Raw genomic sequence first — 22,433 nt, 5'->3', positions numbered from 1 at the left:
AATAGATTAAGCACCCTTAAGGCCCAAAGTGGCATGAGACGTTTTTCAGAAAAGAAAATGTCAAGAATTTACAAGATCGTAGAATCTTCAAGTAACACATTCATTACTTTCGACTGACCCAAAACTTTAAAAATGACTTAAATATATGTGTTTTAAATTTACAACCGAAATAGTTTAGAGCAAGTTACACAGTCAAAGTGAATTCTTACTAAAAGTAGGAGAAAAAAATTGTTTCGGTTAACTGGAATAATCTAAGGACCTTGGAAAGAAAAGTGACTGGACTTCAATAGCGGGTCAACGACTCTCTTAAGAGACAACTCCCACTAGGGCTTAAATAGCTGGGACTCTTCACCATTTGGTCTTAGAACTGATGAAGCTTCTGAGATGAGAGGTGAAACGAAAATAATCTTAAAGAAGTCCAGTCACTCTTCTTTCCAAACTTCTCAGATTACCAAGACCTGGATGACTGAGAACCTTCACTGACTGAAGAGACTAACATCTTAAAAAGAATAACTAGACTTTTAGGGAAAGAGGAAATCTACTTAGTGCACTTAAACCACTAAATGAAAAAAAATGAGAAAACCGATTACTTTCAGTCTTTAATTCAGTGAAAAAGCATATAAAGTGCTTTTAAATACAGGGATTTGGAGGTGGAAGTTTGGGTGGGGTCACTAAAAATATCAAGGTGGCGCAGGACAGGAAATTGTGAGGGACATACAAAGTGACACAATACAAATGACAGAAATTGCAGGATTAATAACAAGGTAATGTTTCAACTCAGGGTGTCGTCCTCTCTCTTTATTAAAATTATTACCAACATAGAGCGGTCTTGTGGGGAGGCCAGTGACCCCACTCGTCCCCCCTTGGTGGTTCCCCTGATTTGCAATCAGTGCTTTAAATAAAACTTTTTAAAATGTTGAATATTAAACTGACTACAACTATAACAAAACTTGGAAATAGTAATCAGGAAATAGTAATAATGTATAATAAATTTTAAAGAAAGTAATCAGAGGAACGGTGACGAGCAGCTGATTTATTTTGAAAGGCGTCACCGGAAGTGCGTCTCCTCGGTGGGTCGTGCTTGCCGGTGTCGGTGTGTAGGAGCGGCCGGTTCCTCCCAGCAGCCACACCGTTCAGAGGCAGAGCTTTTCTTCACACTGCTGCAGCGGCACACACCGGATATTCATCTCATTAAAAACACTCACGGCTGGAAGCGGCGAGAGAAGAAGGACTCTTTCCTGGCTCTGTTATCCCTCCCCGTCCCGCCTCTCTGATTTGGGTCGTCTTTGCTCTTTTTCCCCCCATTTTTATTTTTTATTTTTGTACATTTTTTGCCTGTGACAGTTTCTCCGTGGCGCACTCAGGTTTCTTTTGCTGACATGGTAGATTATCACGCTGCCAATAACCAGTCGAGCGTCGGCGGGCCGCAGACCTACATGGAGCAGGAGAACGACTGGGACCGAGACCTGCTGCTGGACCCGGCCTGGGAGAAGCAGCAGAGGAAGGTAAGGCAGCCGAAGTCTCGGGGCCCAGCTGGGCCGAGTGGAGCCGGGCTCGGGGGAGGAGGAGGAGGAGGCGGCGGGCAGAAAGAAAATGGCAGTGGAGGAAGGATGGGATGGGGAGGTCAGAGACCGAGTGCGGGCCTCGCTTTAGCTTCACAAACCCCGCATCTACTCCCTGTGCTACTCACTTTCTCTCTCCTCAGCCTGGGGGTCCTCCGAGCTCTACTCCTCGGTGCAAAGCTCCACTACTCCGCCCCAATAAGCTGGTTTCCTCCTCTCTAATTCACTGAATGAAAAGTCCTGAGTGTGTGTGTGAGATGTTAGCTGCAGCTTTCACTCCTTCAGAGGTGATTTTTTTTCCCCCTCTGAGTGGAAACAAGGCGCCACATTGTTGCAGAAAAATCCACGCTGTGATTGTGCAGACAGCTCAGCCTCACCATAACCGCACAGCGGACTTTCTGAAGGCTCCGTGCAGGCGGCTCGCCTCCCTGGCTCGCCTGCTTGTGTGGTTGGTGGCAGGCCGATAAAATTGTTGGAAGATCTGACCGATACTGTGGCGTTAAAGGCCGATATTCAGAGAATTTCACGTTGAGGATTCTTTGCGTTTCGAGAGATGCTTCGGGTGATATTCGGGGCAACTGAAATTCTTTCGCGGTTAACTTTTTTCTCTTCTATCCTTCAGAGTGCTTTAGTCATTGCAGCTATTCTGAGATCTGTTATAAATGATTACATAGTGATTTGCAGATCCCGTGATGATCGAGGTTATTTAATCCCAAGCCACAGTGCCAAGGTGTTAAAATGAAATAAAGCTGAGCTGTCAGCACGAATGCTGTAGGAGCAGGGCACTTCTCTCTGGTGTGACAGTGGTTCTTCTCTCAGCTCTGGACGCCCACTTCCTGAGCTGCAGATTTGAACCAGCTTCAGGATTATTCAGCAAAAATGTGAAGAAGCCAAATAACATGAAACCACTCAGTTGGCACCATGTGTGTGTGCATCTGGCTATTCAGCCTCACGCTTCAGATCACCAACACTCTGATCCCAATAAGAACATTTGGATTCTTTTCAATAATCTGAAGCATGGTCCCATTCCTTCATTTTCCTCTGCTCTGTTCACTTCTTCCTCCTGCTGTCAGAGCAAAGGCTGAGCTAGCTTTTTTTATCCTTGAACCGCTTGATATTCTGCAAAGTCAATGTAAATGATGTTACATTAGAGCTGCTTGATTATGGAAAAACTACTTATTATTTTGGTTATGTAACATGATTACTCCTAAACTCAGACTCTTATACTTATTTAGGATTGGTTCCCCCTCAAACTGGAATATAATTGAGATGAAAAGGTGTTGGGGGTGACGGCTGCTGCTGGGTCCAGACTAGCAGATGTGGTTGAGCCTAAGCGGCGAGTGAGTGCTGTGAAAATGCAGTGGATGAACTGGATGTGTAACACAACACCAAATTAGGTCTTTGTAGGGAAGAAGAATGCGGACAAACTAATCACTTTATACTTTCCGATTAATTACCCAGCCCTGTGATGCACCCACGCTCTTACCACATCACTAAACCGCTCCCACATCAAATGTTTTACCTTCTAAATCCTCAGAAGGGAGCGGCGAGGCGGTCTAATGGAAGATAATTTGAAGTGAGGAATGATTAAGAGTATCTCTTTCATTGACTGGCTGGATGACTGACATACTTTTTGGTGGTGTGACGGCATGCCGAGCCTCGACTCCTGCATTGCTGTTAGGCCGCTCAGCATTTTAGTCATCGCCGACATCACACTCCCTCCACCTGACGTTAGGCGTCTGCGTGTTTGCCCACACATCGCACGGGTCAAAGTTTCTTGTAAAGGAAAAGCTCTCCTACCAATCATTAACAGAGCGGGAGGCCTGCAATACAGACCTGTGCTGAGGTCGGGTCCTGCAGTGGAGGCCGATGGGTGTTTGGTTGATTGGGGACACGTCCCCTTGCCAAACATTTAGCTAGAGTGATGGAGGTAGGGAGGGGTGCAAGGGCAAATTCCTGCAGTGTATTCATTCAAACTCACTGTGCCAGTTACTACGCAAAAATGTAGATATGCCTCCCGCAAGCATATCGAGACAATTGGCTATAATGAGTGTGGGAATGGCTTGTCCTCCCTGTGTGTGTGAGGGGTGAGTCTGAAAGGTCAAAAACAGGAGCGGTGTGTCACAAGCAACATTTTCCATCATGCTGACTGCAGCCTATTGACAGTGTTGAGTGATATAAGAGTGGAAAATCAGCTGGGTTTTTATTAGTTTGGCCTTTTTATTTTGGGGACACAGAGCAGCCCCACCTATGGAGTCACGAGGACACTCAAACACTGAAACTTTTCAGTAATCCAGAAAACAAAAACAAATGCAGGAGGTGCTTGAAAAGAAGACGTTTGGCTTTATGCTGCACCAGAATAACTTGTTTCAGGACTCTCCTGTGAGAGTTATTTCAGCTCTTTGGCAGAAGCAGCGTTTGTCCTTGTAGTTGTCCATTTTGTACATTTCTCAACACCCCAGAGTAGCTGGACCGAGCCCACGCGAGTCCAGTAAATTGCAGTTTGTTACAGACGAAGCTCCTCGCCTGACAAACATGCAATTAAGTCTTTCTCGCTGCTCGGTCGCACGTCCAAACACGCCAAAGTACGCTGTGACGCCACCGAAGGCTTTTTCTTTGTAACTGTTGCCGCTGTGGCAGACTGCTCATGCAAATCCAGCTCCTCAGCGACAGTTTGAGGCTGTGCATACTTTTTCGTGTCATGTGGCAGTGAGGAGGCAGGGCCAGGTGGGTGGATGAGCTAACGAGGTAAGTAGTAAAGTACACACAAGCTAAAGGGCCCCGGGTGCTTGGCATCACCAGAGAGGGGTTGTTCTTATTAGTCAAAGTGATACTACTTTGAGATTAATTGCCCCACCAGTAGCTTTAGGATGGTTCACACAAAAAGGACAACGGCAGCTGATAAATATGTTTTTCAAGTGAAAGATCCCAGGTGAAGATTTCTTCTTTGCAAAGAGACAAAAATAAAAAACCTACATGCCAGAGTTTTCTTTTCTTCCCTCATCTCCTGTCAGGAGCTCGGAGCAGTGATTGGGAAATGTTTCCTCTCGTAAATCAACTGTGGTCACCGACTCTGATGGTTATCAGAGCTTATTTTCCTACACTGACAGCCGTTTCAATCCCGCAGCCTGGTTGTACTGAACTGATTGTGATATGGATGCAGACATTGTAACTGACTGAAGGGTTGTGGGTGGTAGACGGGGTATAATTTCCATTTTACACTACCTGTCAGGTGGCTCGTTGGGGCGATTTATACCTGTGTTAATTACGCTTCTTATTTCTCAGACAAACAATCCTTTACAATCTGAGTTGATGTGTTTCAGTGCAGATGTGTTCTGCAGTGTGATTTGTTTGCAGTGAGCCGTCCCCCCCTCCCCACACACACACACACACACACACACACACACACACACACACACACACACACACACGTGCTCAGATTAACACACAAAACACACACTGATTTTTCTTCCATTGCTGGCAAGGTGGGCAGCTGGGCACAATGATAGTTTGTTCTTTTGCCGCCCACTTTCGCATGCTTTCTGTGGAGACTGTGTGGCTGGAAGAAGGAGAAGAAAGTTCAGATGGCCCGGTTTGGCTCAGGATGAACTGTGAGTGGCATTTTTGTCAGGACAAATGGACCGAACAATGCATCCTGCACCACACTGCATGCAAAGGCTGCCAGGCTGCTTTTTTTCCCCCCTCTCCCAGCCTGCCTTCCTGCTCCAAAACAACATTTAAAGGAATGAAGGGAGCTGAAAATGTCTGAAGGAGTTTGGCTAAAAAGCCTGTTTGTTAAACAGCCTTGGTCACTGCTCAGTATGGAGACAATAAAAGGAACCATCGGCCTGGGGTGTGGCGGATATAAGAGGAAGCTCGTGTGTTGAAGGAGAGATCAATAAAAGCTGTTTTATAAGATATCAGAACCAAAAATCAGTGTTTTTAATGTTTATGGTTGTTAGAGTAAATAAAGTGCATATAAGATCCAATTTCCAAAAGTATTCTGATCTGAAGTTAAACCATGAGTAGCTCTTCTGTTTGAAGGAATTTTGGGAGGCTATCCTCCAACTAGCTGCTGAATTTATGCTCTAAAAATTAAAATGCAGTAAAAACTAAACCAAAACAAAGAGACTGTACTGTGTTGTCTCTGGTACTATGTTGGAGTTAGGCAGCTGGTTACACAGTGAGCCAATCAGAAGCAGAGGAGGAGTACCGGTAGGTATGATGGAATATCTTATCTGACACAAATGCACTGTAGCTGTACGTGTGGTATCAGGGAAGTTGATTTTATTGCCCAGTCCGAGTCCTCTTGGACATCGAGTCAAAGTTTTTGGACACTGGGTGCAATTATGTCTCTTACATGGAAGATTTGATTGAATTATAGCTGCGGGATATTGGCAGAAAACATAATAAATATGGACAGTGTTCATAGCTGTTCGTATTGGTCATTTGTTAAAGCTTTTATTTGATCAGGAAGTCCCTTGAGAATAATCCTGTATTTTTTATTTTTTTGGCCAAGAATGGAAACTATTAAAAAGTTCCAGAGATTACAAATAACGAGAAAAACAAAGAAGGTCCAGTCGAGGCTTGGATGTTAGTTCTCGTATTTGCTCACAGTAAATGTAGAAAAAAATCATTTCTTTTGCGTGTAAAGAAGCTGATACAATAGTTTGCTGCCTGTTTTATGAATCTACAACTTTAAATTTGAGTGGATGATCTTGCTGGACATGATGAGACAGGTTAGTGAGGTTACTCGTCTCTTGTGGCACAAAACCTTTTTCTTCTTTTTTTTTGGTCTCTAGTTAAAACGTCGCTGTTCCACTCCCCAGCGCCTGAGAGAACTTCAGTTTTTGTTGGAATTTCATTACAAACATAACACATGGATGAAATCTTTAAACTAGGCAACATGTTCTCTTTGCAGAAAGAGGCAGATCCAAACTGTCCTTTGGCATCAGGGTCTTCACATATCACTGCGTTGCTTTTGGACCAGAGAGATGATGGTGGTCATGGACTCTCCTGTAGGTGGATCAGGAGAGTCCATGTTCATGTCCCAGTTGGAAAGTTGTTGTTTACAACTTTATTTTGGTTTGCTTTCACATTCACTTCCAGTCACCCAGAAAGTTTAGGGACTAAAAGTTTCCTGGTTAACTTTTATTATTATTATCGTCATCATTAACCCTAAATGTTAAAATGTGCACTTACTCACTATATGAGTGGGTAACCTTCGTGCCCTTTATAAGCGTCCTTTTATGACAGTTTGCGTCATGGCACCAAAGGCTACTCTGTGCTTATCAGGGGAAAAGCAGCAGGTTTCACAAAATGTCAGGATTCGACGCCCTGTGAATGAGAGCAGGCTGGAGTTTGCTGCCATTCACGTTATAATATTTAAAGAGATTATGAGCTCTGGGAACTTGTAAAGGGCGCTTTTATCTTTTTCTTTTTTTTTTTTTTTGATATTTAAAGCGTAAACAGTCATTGACCTGTAAAAGTAATCAGCACTTAAGGTGGGTAGCAATAAAATAATGATTAGTGAGGCGTCATTGTGATGGTCCTGGTGTATTTTCTGTGCTCTGCCTGCTTGAAGCAGATGGGTTAGTTGAGGTTGTAAATTTGTGCCCTCGTGTTTTAATCGTACATCCAGTTGGCTTTTTTGATGGGAGATGATGGAAATGCAGTTTTCAGTTATTCCCTTGCTAGCAGCTGCTTCCAGGTCAGCTGTGGGAAAGCCCTGTGCCACAGCTGACCGTGATCCAGAATCAGCTCGTGAACCTAAACAACAAACCAGTCAGTCACGCAGACAGTCGGAGCGAGCAGCGAGGAATGTACCCCTCTCTGTTTCCCCCTTTGTCTTCCTCTCTGTTCTGCCATTGGCGGCGGTGAGAGAGCACGCAGGGGGAAACATTCCTTTGGTGGCCTGTTATAGCCTGTTAGACCAGTGGGAGGGGGTTTTGGACTAAAGGGGGGCGGGGTGGCCTGTTTTTGCCTGAGATGGGGGGGGGGGTTTGCAGGATTGCAGATGTGGTCGGTGTGGTGGAAAAGAGAACTTTCCTTGGGGGCAAAGGGTACTTGCTTGGGGGGTGGGGTGCAGTGGGGCGGGGTTAAAGGCAGTTACAATGTGGCGGAAGTTGTGGCACCAAAAACATTTTTTGTAGAAGCGGTTTTAACTCCATTGGCTGCACTTTGGAACCATTTAGTTTCTTTCTAAAGCAGCAGTCAAGTTCAAAGTGCAGATCAGTCGTTGGCCGTCACATCATCCAATCAGCTGTGAGATCATAGTGCCCGTGAAGCCCAGGGCTGATGTTGGTCAGCTGTAGGCCTGTGTGTAGAGGCGGCGGAGCCTAATGTGTCTGTCTTACAAAGAGGTCTCTTTACGGTCGGTTTCCCTCCCACTGTCTTTGTGTTTCGGGACTCGAGTTTGTCTGAATGTCGTGGAGACCACAAATCCCCGGGTTCACTTTCTGGCTGACATAACCTCGGCTCTCTTACTAATTGTGGCTGTTCACAAGCTTGCTTCTTGGCTATTGCGCATAGTTATGAGGATTAGTAAATAGCATTTCCCAGTGATGAATTGAAATTGGCAACAATGGAGACTAAGAATTTCCGTTTGGTTTCCTGCCAGTTTGCATGTTGATAGTCTTTAACTCTGAGCTCAGATCCCCTTAAGTGCATCCTTCACAATGGGATTTGAGGGGAATGCACTGGTTCTTTTACCCTCTTTCTGTTGTGTTAAGCTGTGAGCAGTTCAAGGTCCAGTATTTCTATTGACCTCTAATCTAATCTAATGATTTGGATCATGTTAAGGTATTCTTTACACTACATTCTGGTGGCTACGAGGTGCTGTTTAACCACTTATCAAGAGCACATGGAAAACCTCTGCAGATTTCAGCCTTGCTATTTCAGTTCTGTATTTGACGACACCCCCTCAGCTTTCGATGCTAGTATCGTTTTCTTCCTTTTTAAATGAATCAGTTAATGGAAACTTCAGGCTGCGATCTGGGTGTGACTTTCTGAAACCCAAACCAAATGTGTGCTAGAAATGTCAACTGTCTTGCGACGTGACCTGTGCTCATTTAGCTTCTGACAGTTGGTGTCTAATTAAGACACTCTAAACGTTTCATTTTGCAAGACTAACATTCATTTAAGTAAAGAGTGGAACTGAAAAGCCTCAGAGTGGTGGAGTTCACTGAGCTCGTGGGCATGTAAATGGGTGAATTATTAAATACTACCCAGTTTCCCAGTTGGAACATTTGTTTTGGGGAAGTACTTTGATTAGCTGTGGATTTAATTGAATTTTTAATTTACATTTTATTAGTGAACCAAACTGTTGAAGATAATCGATCTCAAGTCTCCAGCCCTGTGGATGAACTCAGACTGCACCATCTTGGACCACAGCTGCTGGTGGTGGTCCTCCTTTTGCTCTGCAGTCTGATGAACTTGATGTAGATGCACATAACCCACTTAATTTAATCATCTACAGTCAATGATGATGATTTGAGAGTGGGACAGAGCTAAATGAATTTTATTCTCTTTGCACAAAAAACAGTTCTGCAACGATTAATTGATGATTTTTGATGAATGGGGTTCATGTGGAGCTGATCCCTGGTTTAGGGTCGTCACTCCTCATGTCAGAGGTTTCATAAGTTTTGCACAGAGTAACTGTGGATGTGCCTTTCCTCTGTTTCACTGTGTGTGTTCTAATGCAGACCCGGGGGGGTTATTTGGAGGAAAACAGCAGAAGAAAGAGATGTGTGTGTGTGAAGGGTGGGGGCATCATTATATTGTGGGTCTTGGTGCACGGGGTTGGGAGCAGTTAAAAAGTGAGGTCCCCCCCATTACCAGCAGAGCCCCATAGCTGTGGGCTTGTCTGTTTGAGGCTGCTGGTAAACACTGCACAGTTAAACACTGGTTCCTGATGTGCCCGCCCCCACTGCACAGCGGCGTTTAAGTCGCTCTGCGTCGTCCATGGTGCGTTCAGGAACCAAGGGCACGAACTGAGGAACAAACTGAGAACAGTGTGGTGTTGGAAAAAGTTCCTCAAACACTGCATCTGTGTTGAAGACCACAGTAATCTTAGCATGCATCGCCTCTGAATGCGCCTCATTGAGATTTGGCATCAGACCAAAATCTGCATTCAAACCAGCAGTTCATAATAAAAACAAAACAAAACATGCATCACCAAAACAGCAGCAGGATAAAGTTAGTTGGTGCTGGGTGACCCTGAAAATGTATCTTCCAATACCTGCGCTTTCTCCTGCGTCTCTCGCCTGTCTCCATGGCTGCAGAGTGCAGAAAGCAGTCATACGCTGCCGTATCTGCGAGGCTGCACAGCGCTCTGCAGGCTCTTTATTTTTGGAAACACCACTTCAGAGCTCTGCCATCATCCTGCGCCGGTGAAGGGGGAGAGAGTCGGAATTCAATGAAAATTTGATCAGAGAAATTGAAGAACATGAAGCAAAACCTTGTTCTCACTGTTGCTATTTCAGACCGCTTCAGCAGCCACGAAGCGGCCGACACGTGGTTTTGTTTCTTACATTGGAGGCTATAGTTGGATGTGTCTTAAGCGGCACTTTTAAGGTGCTGTTTTCAGTGTGAAACAATGCATGTGTATACGGTTGGTGTTGCTTTGTCAGTGCAAAGGATTGCAGAACTAAACTAATATGCTTGAAAAGCTTCCTCCTTTCTCTTCCTATTAGTTTATTTCAGCAAACCTGACATCGCAGGGACTCTACAGATGTGTCATCTGTTAAAAAACAGCCTTATTTTTATTTGTTGAACTCCCCCCGTCTGTTTATGGGTGAGCTCTGTCGCTCACCTGCCTGTGGCTCAAATTAGCAGGTTGTTTTTAAAGAGCAGGTGTGATTCTTGTGAAATGGGGGATATTTCGGTGCAGATCAGACCTCAGCATGTCAGCACTTGCAGACATAAGTGTTGGCTGAAGCAGTTTTCACACTTGCACTGCAGCTCTGAACTTTTCTACACATTTCCCGACTGAGGTGCCCGTGGGAGTGCAAATATCAGAGCAGAGGTTAGCTCCTAGTGCAGAAAGTCAACGACTGGGTGCCTTCCTTCGTATTCTTTCCAAGCATCCACTCACCTCAGCTGGGTGGAGAGTTTCCAGTAATGTGACTGTTTAAAGCAGATTATTTCCTGCTGTTCACTGCATGTGAGAAGGGAAAACTATGCAGAGTATGCGAGCCAGATTCTCCTGAAATTGTCCACAATGTTTGTATGAAAATGGGTTAAATTTGTATTTTTTAGGTCGTCCCCTGGAGGCTGGTGTGGTTGTACGGCAACATCTGTTTGCAGCTGCTGCTGCCTGCTCAGAGATTACATCCCAGCTCCGATGACAAGCTTATACCCAAATCTGACAGATACGTGGGGAGAGGGATTAATGGGCACATGATAGTCCTGATTGGCTGTGAATGAGGAAAACGGGTTGAACATATGAACGAGGGCATTTTAAATGAGAGAGAACGCCAGCAAAAAAGTTTTAAACTGCTCCAATCACCTTTGTTTACGCTCAGATGGATTTCATGGGGACTTGAACTATAGCAGCAGTGCACAGCTGATCATCTTGGCTGAGTTCAGGTCATAACCTTAAAGAGAAAGCAGGGCTTCTAATAATATTTTTGTTCTGTAGAATAATACCTGATGGAGAGCTGAATGTTTAGCCACACCTAAACAGGTTATTCTCCCTCCGGTCTGGGTGTGTGAGCGAGATAAGAAAACACACACACATAGTACTAGTGTAGTAACAGAAGGCGAGCTGGGATGGTAAAGCCTCATGCTACATCTGGGTCTTAGACACACATCTGGATAGCATGTTTAGCTGTGTTTGGGGTTTACACTGCCTCACATTCTGACGGCTGCAGAGCTCTGACACAATTAGACCAGCTTTAAAGAAACAGCTGCAGTCACCTGGAAATGAATGACAATAAAGCATCCAGAGATTTGCCTAAACTAATCACAGTTCAGCTGGATAAGACGCGCAGCTGGAAAATTTTGGTTACTTTGATTTAAACCTTTGTTGTCCTCGCCAAAATCTGTCAGTGCTGCTCGGCTACCTGAGAGATCGTGGGCTAGAGTGCCTTGATCTCCTTGTTGATCTTGGTGACACGGCACACCTGCGCCACGCTCTGTTAGAGTTCCATTATGGAAGGACAAGGAAGGAAGGCTCGGCACTAGCCTGGTTACTTGTAGCGAGTAGATTGTCAAATATGAAAAACTGAAATGTTAAAAAAGTTACATTGGTAAATATTTTATCTGAGTCATTAATACACCTGAGGCATCCTAATCGGTGATGAGTGAACTGAATCATGGATGGTTTTCTTGTATTTGTTTCCTTTTTTTTGCGTGGAACCAAACTCGACCCTGATGGGGAATCACCCGATGAAGCTCTGCAGACATCGGTTAGTCTTTGTTGTGGTGTCGAGATCGGTGCCTCGATCTATGACGGTGACTTTAGAAACCCGGTAAGAGGAGTGATGAGGCAAACGGAGCATGATTCAAACTCATTGTGGATGAGTGTGTTTGTTTCCTGCGCGCCTGTCTCGGATTTCCTCCGAGCTCCTGTTGTTTTATTTAACAGCTTTCAAACTGGGGCACTGGGCGAAGAGGTGAAGAGGAGAACCCTGCAGGGACACACACACACACACACACACACACACACACACACACACACGGACACACACACACAAAGAAGTGTAATGCTTTCCAAGAAATGTACAAAGAGTTGGCTCTGCTGGGATCAGTGTCATTTTTCTGCTGCTAATTCTGACAAACTGCCATGCCAGTCCACCCAGACTCACGTGAAGCATCCATATAGCATTTTTAATTTCTCATTGTAGCGAATGCATAGCGATTAGAAAGGCACATCGAAATGACTGTCAGGCTTTTGTTATGCTTGGTGCAGAATTTTAAGGTAAATTTGGGACTGCTTGGACACCTGAAGCAGAAACCTTTCAGCGGGGTATCAGTGGAGCCTGTGTTGGTTTCAGGGCACATAAGAGACGCATTAAATATTTACTGATTGTGCCTGGCCTTCAGGTTGTGGTGCGCTCATTTAAAGCGAGGGTGCTCGGTTCCCCTGATAATCCCACGCAGCACTTTTCCTCTGCACTGTGAATCTCAGAATTTATTTCTTTGTTTCCCCTTCTGTCTTAGCCAGTGTCGTTAAGGCAACAGAATCAGACAAAAGGAGAGACGTTGCTGCTATTTTTCGGCCTTTTGGCCAATGGCTGCTCCAAACGCGTTATTTTGCATCTATGTGATTGTGGCAGTGGGCAGTGCAGGGGTAAGCTTTCTCAGGCATCTTCAAGAGCAGCCTGGGGCCTGATCATAGCTTCAGCCTGTCCATGAGGAGGGTCTCTGAGACTCCAAGCCTGAAGCTTTGGATGAATGGAGTGAACAAAGGTGGGCTGTGCAGTAGGGTTTACATGAAATGAAGACTTTAAATTGGTTCCTGATTATTCTACAGAGAACAGAAGCAGAAATGAAGGATTATGTCAGCCTGTTAGTGTGAGACTGGATTTAGGCTTGCAGGCAGCGAAATGCAGAGCGCTGAAGACAGATGGCTGATAAACATCTACTGCAGGTTCATTGTCAGTTTATGCAGCTGAGAAGTCGAGGCTCCAAACATGCTGCTGCTCTGGGCCTCGGGGCCTGAACTGAAAAGTGGAAAACAGTTGAAATCTTCTTTTTGCTTTACTTTTTCTGCTGCAACTTCATAAAGACTATTTTTGGAAAGGAATATACATTTTTTTCAGTCAGGTATGACCCAACCTGTGCTCAGAAATGGTCTTTTTCATCAGTTTCTACTGTTTCTGCAGTGACGATGCTCGTATTAAATAGTGAGACTTCAGTTAGTTTCATCTGATGTCACAGACTGCAGAAAATCCTTATATGGTCATCTCAGGCTGTCTTAAAGCCCCACCCACCTGCTGTTTAAACCTTTTTATGACGGACAGCCAATCATAAGGAAGCCTGCTTGAAAGACAAGGAGTTAAGATGCCTTGTTTCAGACTGGAGTTCTAAATGAGGATTATTTTGATTCTGTGAATCATGCAAAGCTACTCTAGAGAAAGTCAAAGTCCCCCTTTAATAGCATAAGAATGGAGAAATAATCTGTTCACCGAACTTGAAAATGCATTTATCAATGTAAAGGCCTCAGCTGTAAAGAGCAGACCAAAAGTCACACAGAAGAGGAGAAAAGATGATGGAACTGCAGCTCCGGGTTCACCTCTCGAGTAGTAGTAGTGAATAAAGGGGAAGGAAGGCTCTGAGGTTTGTGTGGCTTTTCTGCTCCGTCCCTGTTTCAAATATAAAGTCACCGCACACGCAAACAGTCAGGCGAGTCCTCTGAGTCAGGCTGGAGAGACAGACAGACAGATACTGTGTCTGTGTGTCACCTCTGCGTTAATGGACCAGATGGCGGGCAAAGAGTGGAGGGAATGCCTGCAGATCAGGCCGACTGTACGCTGAATGAAGGCACACAACAGGGAATAATTGGGCTCCAGTTTTTATCTGAGCTGTCACATTCACAAACGTTTTAACGCTGCTAATAACGCACGCTTGTCTTCATGCATGCTTACAATTATTGCATACAGAAAACAGAAGCAATTAAGTAGTTAGAGCGACGCTAAATCAGCAGGGGCCCGTCTTTTTCTCATCACTTTCTGTTCTTAAAGTATTTTCAGCTGCTTTTTGTAAGTCGGTTAACATTTGAATCCAGCTGCTGCAGTGCACCGTCACGCCACTCTGCCGCTGGTCTCAATGTGGGTCAGGGAAGTCCTCAGCGCCATCGGCCACGAGCTTACTATCCTGTCTGATCCAATCAAAGCTGGCCTGCAGGGGATTATTTAGCTACCGTTCCCCCAGTTAACAAAGATCCCTCTGTTGGCTCTCCTCTGAGTCACAGTGCTGTGGGAGCACACAGCAGCATGCACGTGCAGTTAACACACATCAGGATACTCTGGAGTAGCTTCATAGTGGCATAGCTTTATATCTGGTGTGTGTGTGAGAGCTGTGGAGACACGAGGGCTCGATTCTTAAGCCGCAGCATTTCCTGTTGAACTCACGACCGCAGTATCACAGCTTCTCTGCTGACATTTTAGCGCCTTTCTGAAGCTGAAGCGTTATTTTTGCTTTCAGTCTGGCAGCCATGCAAACACGGAGCAGATTCCAGATGTGCTGCTTTGTAAAAAGGCAGGAGGACCGAAGTGCAGATATTTAAAGAGCAGAATAGTTTTTCTTTGGACATCAGGTCCTGAGATGCGTTTTAAACATTCTAAAAATAAGATGCTGTACTCTGTTGCTTAGCAACAGCCCTTAAGCAGAGCTGTGGTGCTAATATGGCGACCGTGGTAAACTGCATGACCAAAGTATGTATCAGGATTTCCTTATTGAATTTTAGAAATGGTTTTTAAAAAACTAGCTTATCAGCAGCTGTGATGCCACTTAGTCTGCACCAGCAGCATCTCACTCTCAAAGGGGGCACGAAGGCTAAAAAAAGCTCGAGTATAAAAATCTTACATCATCTTACAAACAGCTTTCTCACCTTCAGCCTCCCACACACTCAGACTTCAGCACTGTACAAGTAAAAATGTTGGAGACCTAAATAATCCATGAAATATGGCAACATTAAAAGTAAATTATATTTTCAGCTGCAGCCGCCCATAGAGCCATTCATCCACGCAGCATCGATGAGTTCTGTACGGACACTTTAAAGAACAGCTGCATGGAGATAAACGCGCCCGAGTACAAAAACTTAAATGTGATTATTTTGATCTGTGTCAAAGGTCGTTCAAATCTGAGAAGCCACAGATGCGAAGCTTAATTCTACAAGTGAAGCGGAGGAAACCAGATAAACGCTAACACAGCTGAGGTGCGAACGTTCAGGAGGAAGTTCAGCATCTGGCTCTTCTAGCGTTTCCATCCCAGGCAGCTTCGACGTGCAGCACCATCGAAGCATCCTGCTTGGAGCTTTGATATGAACGCCACGATACCAGAAAATGCATTTTAAATACCGTGTTCCCTGCAGGGTAAAGAGATGTTGCAGTTTGATTGTGAGTGTAACTGAGGGATCTGGCCATGGAGGCTATATGAAAGATGGGCGTAGTCGTTGGTTTGAACTGTGATTTGGGGTTTTTTATATTATATATTTTTAATGCTGTGATTTTCAGCAGCTAATTTGTGCTGCATAAAATTACAATAATAGAACTTCAGTCACCAAATCAGGAGCAGCAACTTCGTTGCATGTTTCTGAAGGCTCCAGCGCCACAAACACAGCCCAGAGCTCCAGTTCAGCACTTTTAAGTGGCCGAGATGAAGCCTAGCAGATGTCCAGCAGCCTTATCAGCACCACCTCTCAGTTAAGCAACTACACCCATAATAATCTTTTAGCTTTAATTCTAGTTAAACAGGTGACTGTTGTTATGAAGATGGTCTCCATAGAGACCAAACCTGGTTGTTGTAGCAGGCTGTAAATGTTTGTTTTCACTGTAAAGTTTGAATGCGGGAGCCTGTGGGGACTGACTCACTTGAAGAGCCAGCCTCAAGTGGACAGTAGAGGAACTGCAGTTTCTGGCTCATCATTCATTTTTCAGAAGGTTGTTGCTCGTGTCCGGCTCAGTAGAATAATCCACTGTTAGCAGATTTGACTCGATTGCGTTTTCTAAAGACTGAGTTTGTTTCAAGAGACTTAGGCGGTTGATTTTTGCATGCAACATAATCCTAATTTAAATGAGTGAGTGTTGATTTTGGACACAGTTCTAATCAAGCAGCTTTTGTTTGCAGACAGAAAGTGGTCGAGAGGATCAGACTGTCACTGATTCACTGTCTGCACATCCTGGGCTGCTCCATAGCTGCAGGACAAGTGGGGGGATGCTGTAATATGAAAGTCATTTTAAAGGGATTACATTGATTTTTTTCTAACCCCCCCCCCCCGCTCTCTCCCAAAGACCGGACCTGCACACAGTGGTAGCTGCCTTGACTGAGCCCTGCACCCTGAGGGGCTCGGAGGGGGTGGTGCGTCTACTGTGCTGGTGTGTTTTTTAAGAGCTCAGCCTCACGAGTGTATCTGGGGCATGAGGATCACTGCATTAAATCAACTTAAGGTTTTAGGTTAGTGTGGGAGGAATGTGTGTGGATTCATGATCACCACCGTGCAACCATTTTGGGTTTACAAGATGTTGAACTGGGTAAAGACATAAATCCAGAGTAGGAGGAGCCGAACCTGCCCTCACGGTAGTTTCTAGATTTAAATGAATCGGTTAATACAGATAATTATCAAGTTAACTGCTGGTTGCACACAGAGTTGTCTCTTAACCTGCCTCTGTGTCTGACGTGGAAACTGATTGAATTAAATTGTGTGTATAGTTTTATTTCTATAGCAAAAATCAAACCCTAGGATAACTGTGGGATGTTTCGGGTCACCTCATGAAGGAGCCTCATCGTTCAGGACTTTGTATCCGAGGATACGGAGAGCACTGTGGAAGCAATATGGCCGCTCCTTCTAGTCCCTGTTAGCACCTTTGCCGATCAGCTGAAGGCTTTTCTGGGAGCTGTTACAGCAGCCGAGCCCAGAAGCAACAGATGCACAGACTCATTTTCAGCATCACTCGGAGGCCGATGAATGAAGGCAGACTGACATATTTGTTTTATGTCCAAGTTAAAGCACATGTTCCTGGTCAAACGCTCCTTACAGTAATGTCCATTTACATGCTGATTTGCCTCAGGATCAGCTTAGTGTGTGTGTGTGTCTCAGTGTGTGTGTGTGTGTGTGTGTGTGTGTGTGTCTCAGTGTGTGTGTGTGTGTGTCAGAGTAATGCTGGTGATTCACAAAGCTATAAAGGGCAGGGTGAGCTGAGGAATGTGTGACTGAGCGGGACCGTGTGTGTGTGTGTGTGTGTGTGTGGTGGGGGGGTTGTAGGGTCATCAACAAGCGGAAACTCAAAGGAACAAACAATGTGCTGCTCTGGGTGCAGAGTCTGGACCCTCTGAGCTCAGCATCAGGAAGTTCCTACAGTCTGTCATTAAAAATAACTCATTTGAACATTTTGAGATCAGATTTTATTTAACACTCTCTTTCTGAATTTATTAAAATGAATTTCCTGTTTTATTTTCTTTTTTCTTACAGAACAACCACCCAAATCTACATTTCCGTTCTTCGTCTCTTTTATAGAACGCTGACTTTAATAACTTTGAGCTGTGCTGTTTGGTTTCAGTTTGGTCAGAGTTCAGTTTATTATATCACCTCACATAAACACTAAAATGTCTATTACGACAAATGATCCACGTGTTGGTTTCAGCTCCAGTACTTGTGGCATCTTTGGTAACGTCACTTCCTTTGTTAGTGCTAAAGTTATTAAGTTATCTGTAGCTGTCACATCCATTTTCCTCCCTGCTGCAGTAACACAGCTGAACTCCATCAATCTCAGTGAGATGGCGTTAGTGATTTCACCAAACCAGAGCTTCGACTCGGTGCCGCTGTAGAAAGAAGTCATGAAGAGAAAGAACTGTCATTGATTAGAGTGATGTTGGTCACTGACTGACTGGATGTCATAGATTAAATGTTCGTGGGCTGTGTTAAAATTTGCAATCAGCCACCACGCATCATCACATTTCCCACAGGTGTGTGAACATCAGCCTCCAAAGAAACAAGGCCGCCGCTGCTAGCGGTGCTAATGATTCCACACACACTGTAACGTTAGCTTTGATGAACAGAGCCAGATGTTTGTAAGGACAGAGTTTAATCTCTTCCTGTAGATTGTGCTCAGGTTTGACAGTGTGAGTGCGTTTCCTGTTTTGTTAACAAATATTCAGCTTTTTCTTTTGTTCAGTTGACTGCCATATTAGTCAGAAATCTCCTTTGTAAGCTGAGTGTTTCTTCATGATGAGGTTTTATTGAAACTAACAGAGCAGCAAAAAAGTGAACAAGAAGTTAAATATTAAACTCGGCCTCGACTCCCATGAACGTTCCTATTTAAGGACATGTGTGCACTCCCTTAGCCACCCATGCTCGTTGACCCCGGTCTGCTGTCGCTGGTAGGATGTTGGGAGCAAACTTTTTAACGTCTCCACTGAAACTTGTTCTCCTCCCGCTGCTTTAAGCGGCCGTCTTTCTGCTCGTTATCTTCTGTTTGTTTCTGTTGCTTCTTAGGAAGCAAAGGGAGGAGGCAAGAAGGTGGACTGTGGCTCCATGTTTCACATTCCTGCAGTCGAGTACACACACACACACACACACACACACACACACACACACACACACACACACACACACACACAGGTAGCTGCAAACAGAAAGTGCACGCCTGTGTGTGTCATCATTTATTTTAAATCTCTTCATGCAGGTCCATTCTTTGTGTGCGAGTGTCGGTGGGGGGTGCACCTTGCTGCCCTCTTACATCACCATTGTCGTGGTGACAGGCAGTTAAATGTGTTTCCTTATAAGGTAAAAGCACGCAGCGTGTAGCGAGGAGGAGGGGCAGGAAGAGCATTTTTAGTGTGACAATGCTGTCTGCTGCCGGGCAACTGGGCTGGCCTGAAACTCCTGTTTGGCCACATTCTCACACACTCTCTCTCACTCACACACACACACACACACACACACACACACACACACACACACACACACACATTCCTTTATTCTTCCTTCATCTCTCTCGAGCCACATGATTCACATATTTAATATTTTCTTCTGTTGCTAGAAGAAATATTTGCTTTTCTATTCGTTGCCCGTCTGTCTGAGGTGTGTTTGTGTGTGTTTAGGTGAAGCCTGTTGTCACAGAGTTGTCTTTGGATGAGATCAGCAGCACACGAGCAACATAAAAACGCTAACTATGAAGATTTATAGGTGTGGAAATGCCATGTTTCTCATACCACACATGCACAGATTACACTCTGACATCAAGCGTCTGCAGACTTTCCTCACACACCATCGTTTCCCTTCTTTGCTCATCGCTCTGCTCCTCGTTTGCTCAACGGTTCGGGCAGTGGCGGTTATCCTGCCACGACCTCGGCTTTTTTGCTCGATTTCCTGATTGTAGCTGATGGAGAGAGCTGACTGCTTTGTAGTTTTTTCTCCATTAATGCTTAAAATAACCCAGCACAGTAACTGTCTTGTCACAGAGTTTACTGCTTACTCATTTTTTTTTTTTTTTTTTGTGAAATAAAACAGAAGTGTGAGATAAAACTGTGATGGCATAATTGTGGTTTTTATTTTTGGATGCTGATGTTCATTACCAAGAAAACTAAGAGCAGGAAAGAGAAGTTTGGTTCTCACAAATATTACTTCTCTTCTCTCACCAATAACTTCCTCTAACAGGCTTCAGCTGGTTTCAGGTTGTCTTTTTTCATTGTTAGAATTACACTCTGCAAGTTCTGTGGTGTGAAGAGAAAAACAGAAATGATTGCATGCTCGTTAATGCAACCAATGTTGGTCAACGTTTTTTAAGTGAGAAATAAGCTGTTGGTTACTCAGTGTTTCCCCACACACAGCTCCTCAGATGAGTTGCTGAGGTATTTTAACAGCTAACTAAATATATTTTGAGACTCTTAAGATGATTTTTAAACTTATCAGTGATTCTTGAATGTCATTCAGCAGCTCTGCACACTGTTTCTCGTCCACCGCCGTGGACTCCACCTGTCAAGCCGGTTTATGTCGCGACCTACAATTCATCGGTGTAGCTGGAGCCAGTCTACGAGATGAGGAACTGCCTGGAAAGGCAGCTGATGATTGTTCCATGTATATACCATATTTATATGCACTGTTGCTGCACAGCAAGAAGGTCCTGGGTTTGAATCCACCTGGGACTGTTCTCCCTGCATGAGCTTCCTGTGTCTGTTATTTCCTCTCACAGTTCTGAGACATGCAGACATGCAGCCGCCCCCACCCTAAACTGGATAAGAGGAGGTGGATGGATAAATAAATATTATCAATAATTCAAACACTGGGCCTCAAATCGTGCACTCCCTAACTTTTGCTTCTGAGTGCTTTACGTGCCTCTTAGGTAATGAAGGTGTTTGCACTCACGATGGTCATAGTCATTGTCGTTGCTGTCTTTAGCTACATAGCGGAAAGGGGCGGGCTGCCAACCAATTGTTCGGCTAATCGGAGGAAGAGTGTTGATGTATGAGGAAAAATTTGGTGTTATGTGTGGTCAGAGGTGTGACGAGTTCCAAAAGATTGCAAAATATAGTTGCTAGTGTGATAGACACACAGACAAATGTTGCAAACTTTGACCAGTGAATGCACAGCTTTCAATAAAGAGCACTGCATGCAGAACAGTGCCTGGCTGCACGTGCATGTGGGAAAACTCCTTATGTGGCCGTCCGAGCTGCTCTGGCTGGTTGTAAAAATGTAAATGCTGCTATATGAACCGGCAGATCATCATTCCCTATCACTGCTGTAAGAGCGGGCACGTTATAGTTACTCACAGATTTATAGGTACACACCTGGTATTATGGGCTATTAGTCAGCTTCTCTTGTAGATATACACAATAAATGACTTCCATGTGTTCCTAGACATTCAGCTTTTAGGCAGTAAGATCCAGCAGGCGATAAACATATCATCACATTAGTAAAAACCCAAATGAGTTTTCCCAATCATTAAAATTATTTGGTATTTGCTGATGATTTGATCCAGACTGACTCAGTGTGGATGAGATGTGTGGTCTCCTGCACTTCACACCACCACCATCAGCAGACGCCTCTGTCATAAACATGATATTTCTTTCTTTAACAGACAAAGAGCCTTCAAATCGTCCCTCAGCAGCAGTGTGGTGTTCAGTGCTTGCCTAATGGATGACCTGCTCTACTTCCTGAGCCACAGCTGCAGATAGATTTTCAGAAAATGCTTTTTCTTTGCTTTGAAGACATTTTTAACCATTAGCCTGATTAATTTTCTTGTTTCCGTCTTCCAAACCTATAAATGTGGAGAAACTGACACCCGAGTAAGTTTGGCTGTGCATTGTGCTTTCTAACAAAGCCAGGTTTGGTGGACCGATTCAGTTTCCTCCTGCCTGAACTGATCAACAACAGAACCGCAGAACTGTCACAGGGGCTCTGGAAAGATTCAGCCAGCGGTTTTAATAAAAGGCCGACACAAACAGCTGACGCTTCGCCCTGCCAACTGCTGTCAGGCCTGCCAAACCCCTGATTTTGGACTGTGTAAAAACACCCAGACACACAAAGAGAAAAGTGGGTGTGTAATAATAATGACCTCAGCTCATTCAGTGATTAGAGCACTCGGGTTTTGTAATGGTGAACGAAGGGGAACACCACTTTGGCTACCGGCTGTGCCTCTGGCAGCTCAAACCAGCTCCTGCAGAACAGCTGGACCTGTGGAAAAAGGCGGGGCGAGCACCCACAGGTTTACGTTACAAGACAAAAAAAATCAACTCCAAGGTCAAAGGAGACTTTTGTTAAACAGTTACAGGCCTGAGTGCTTTCTTCTTTCCCTTCCCTTCTGTTGACTTGTGATAATTTAAGTTGATCCTCGGCCAAGTTGAGCAGCGTGTTGCTGTACAAGGGTCATTATTTGTCTTGAAACTTGAAGGAGGAACATATAATAAGGTGTCAGATTTAGTGGAAAGAAAAGGTTAAGTTACTTTCACCTCACTTGAGCATGAAAGTGTTTAAACTCCTCTCGGTCGTCTTTCCACGAGGTTCCAGTTGAACGTGTGGAGGTACGACAGATTTCAGGTGTATCCACAAACCCCGTCTTGGTCTGAGCAGGCGCCCGAATGGGATCCGTATCTACTACAGGATAAGAAAGCAGCTCTCATTGAGTCTGTTGTGCTTGTTTTCAGCTCTGTATATTTAGTCCTGAAGATACTGAAACTATAGCAACTTTGGCCAAGGTGTTTGCTGGA

General features: G+C 44.6%; 1 protein-coding gene across 7 annotated transcripts in view; it reads left to right on the top strand.

The window, feature by feature from the left end:
- Nucleotides 1-1,084: 1,084 nt before the first annotated feature.
- actn4 (actinin, alpha 4) overlaps nt 1,085-22,433 on the top strand; it is a 58,671-nt gene continuing 37,322 nt past the window's right edge. For 4 of the 7 annotated variants that reach the window (XM_025897830.1, XM_005474851.4, XM_025897831.1 and 1 more), the window contains exon 1: nt 1,086-1,505. In XM_025897830.1, coding sequence (XP_025753615.1) covers nt 1,380-1,505 — 126 coding nt within the window. In that variant the 5' untranslated portion in view covers nt 1,086-1,379. Of the gene's footprint in view, nt 1,506-22,433 lie in introns of all 7 variants that reach the window. The other 3 variants (XM_005474853.4, XM_005474854.4, XM_025897832.1) reach the window with 2 other exon arrangements.

This window comes from Oreochromis niloticus, linkage group LG14 (genome assembly GCF_001858045.2).
Source record: "Oreochromis niloticus isolate F11D_XX linkage group LG14, O_niloticus_UMD_NMBU, whole genome shotgun sequence".
Classification (NCBI taxonomy): domain Eukaryota; kingdom Metazoa; phylum Chordata; class Actinopteri; order Cichliformes; family Cichlidae; genus Oreochromis; species Oreochromis niloticus.
The sequence above is the reverse complement of the archived record's forward strand: the minus strand, read 5'-3'. Positions and strand labels throughout refer to the sequence as shown.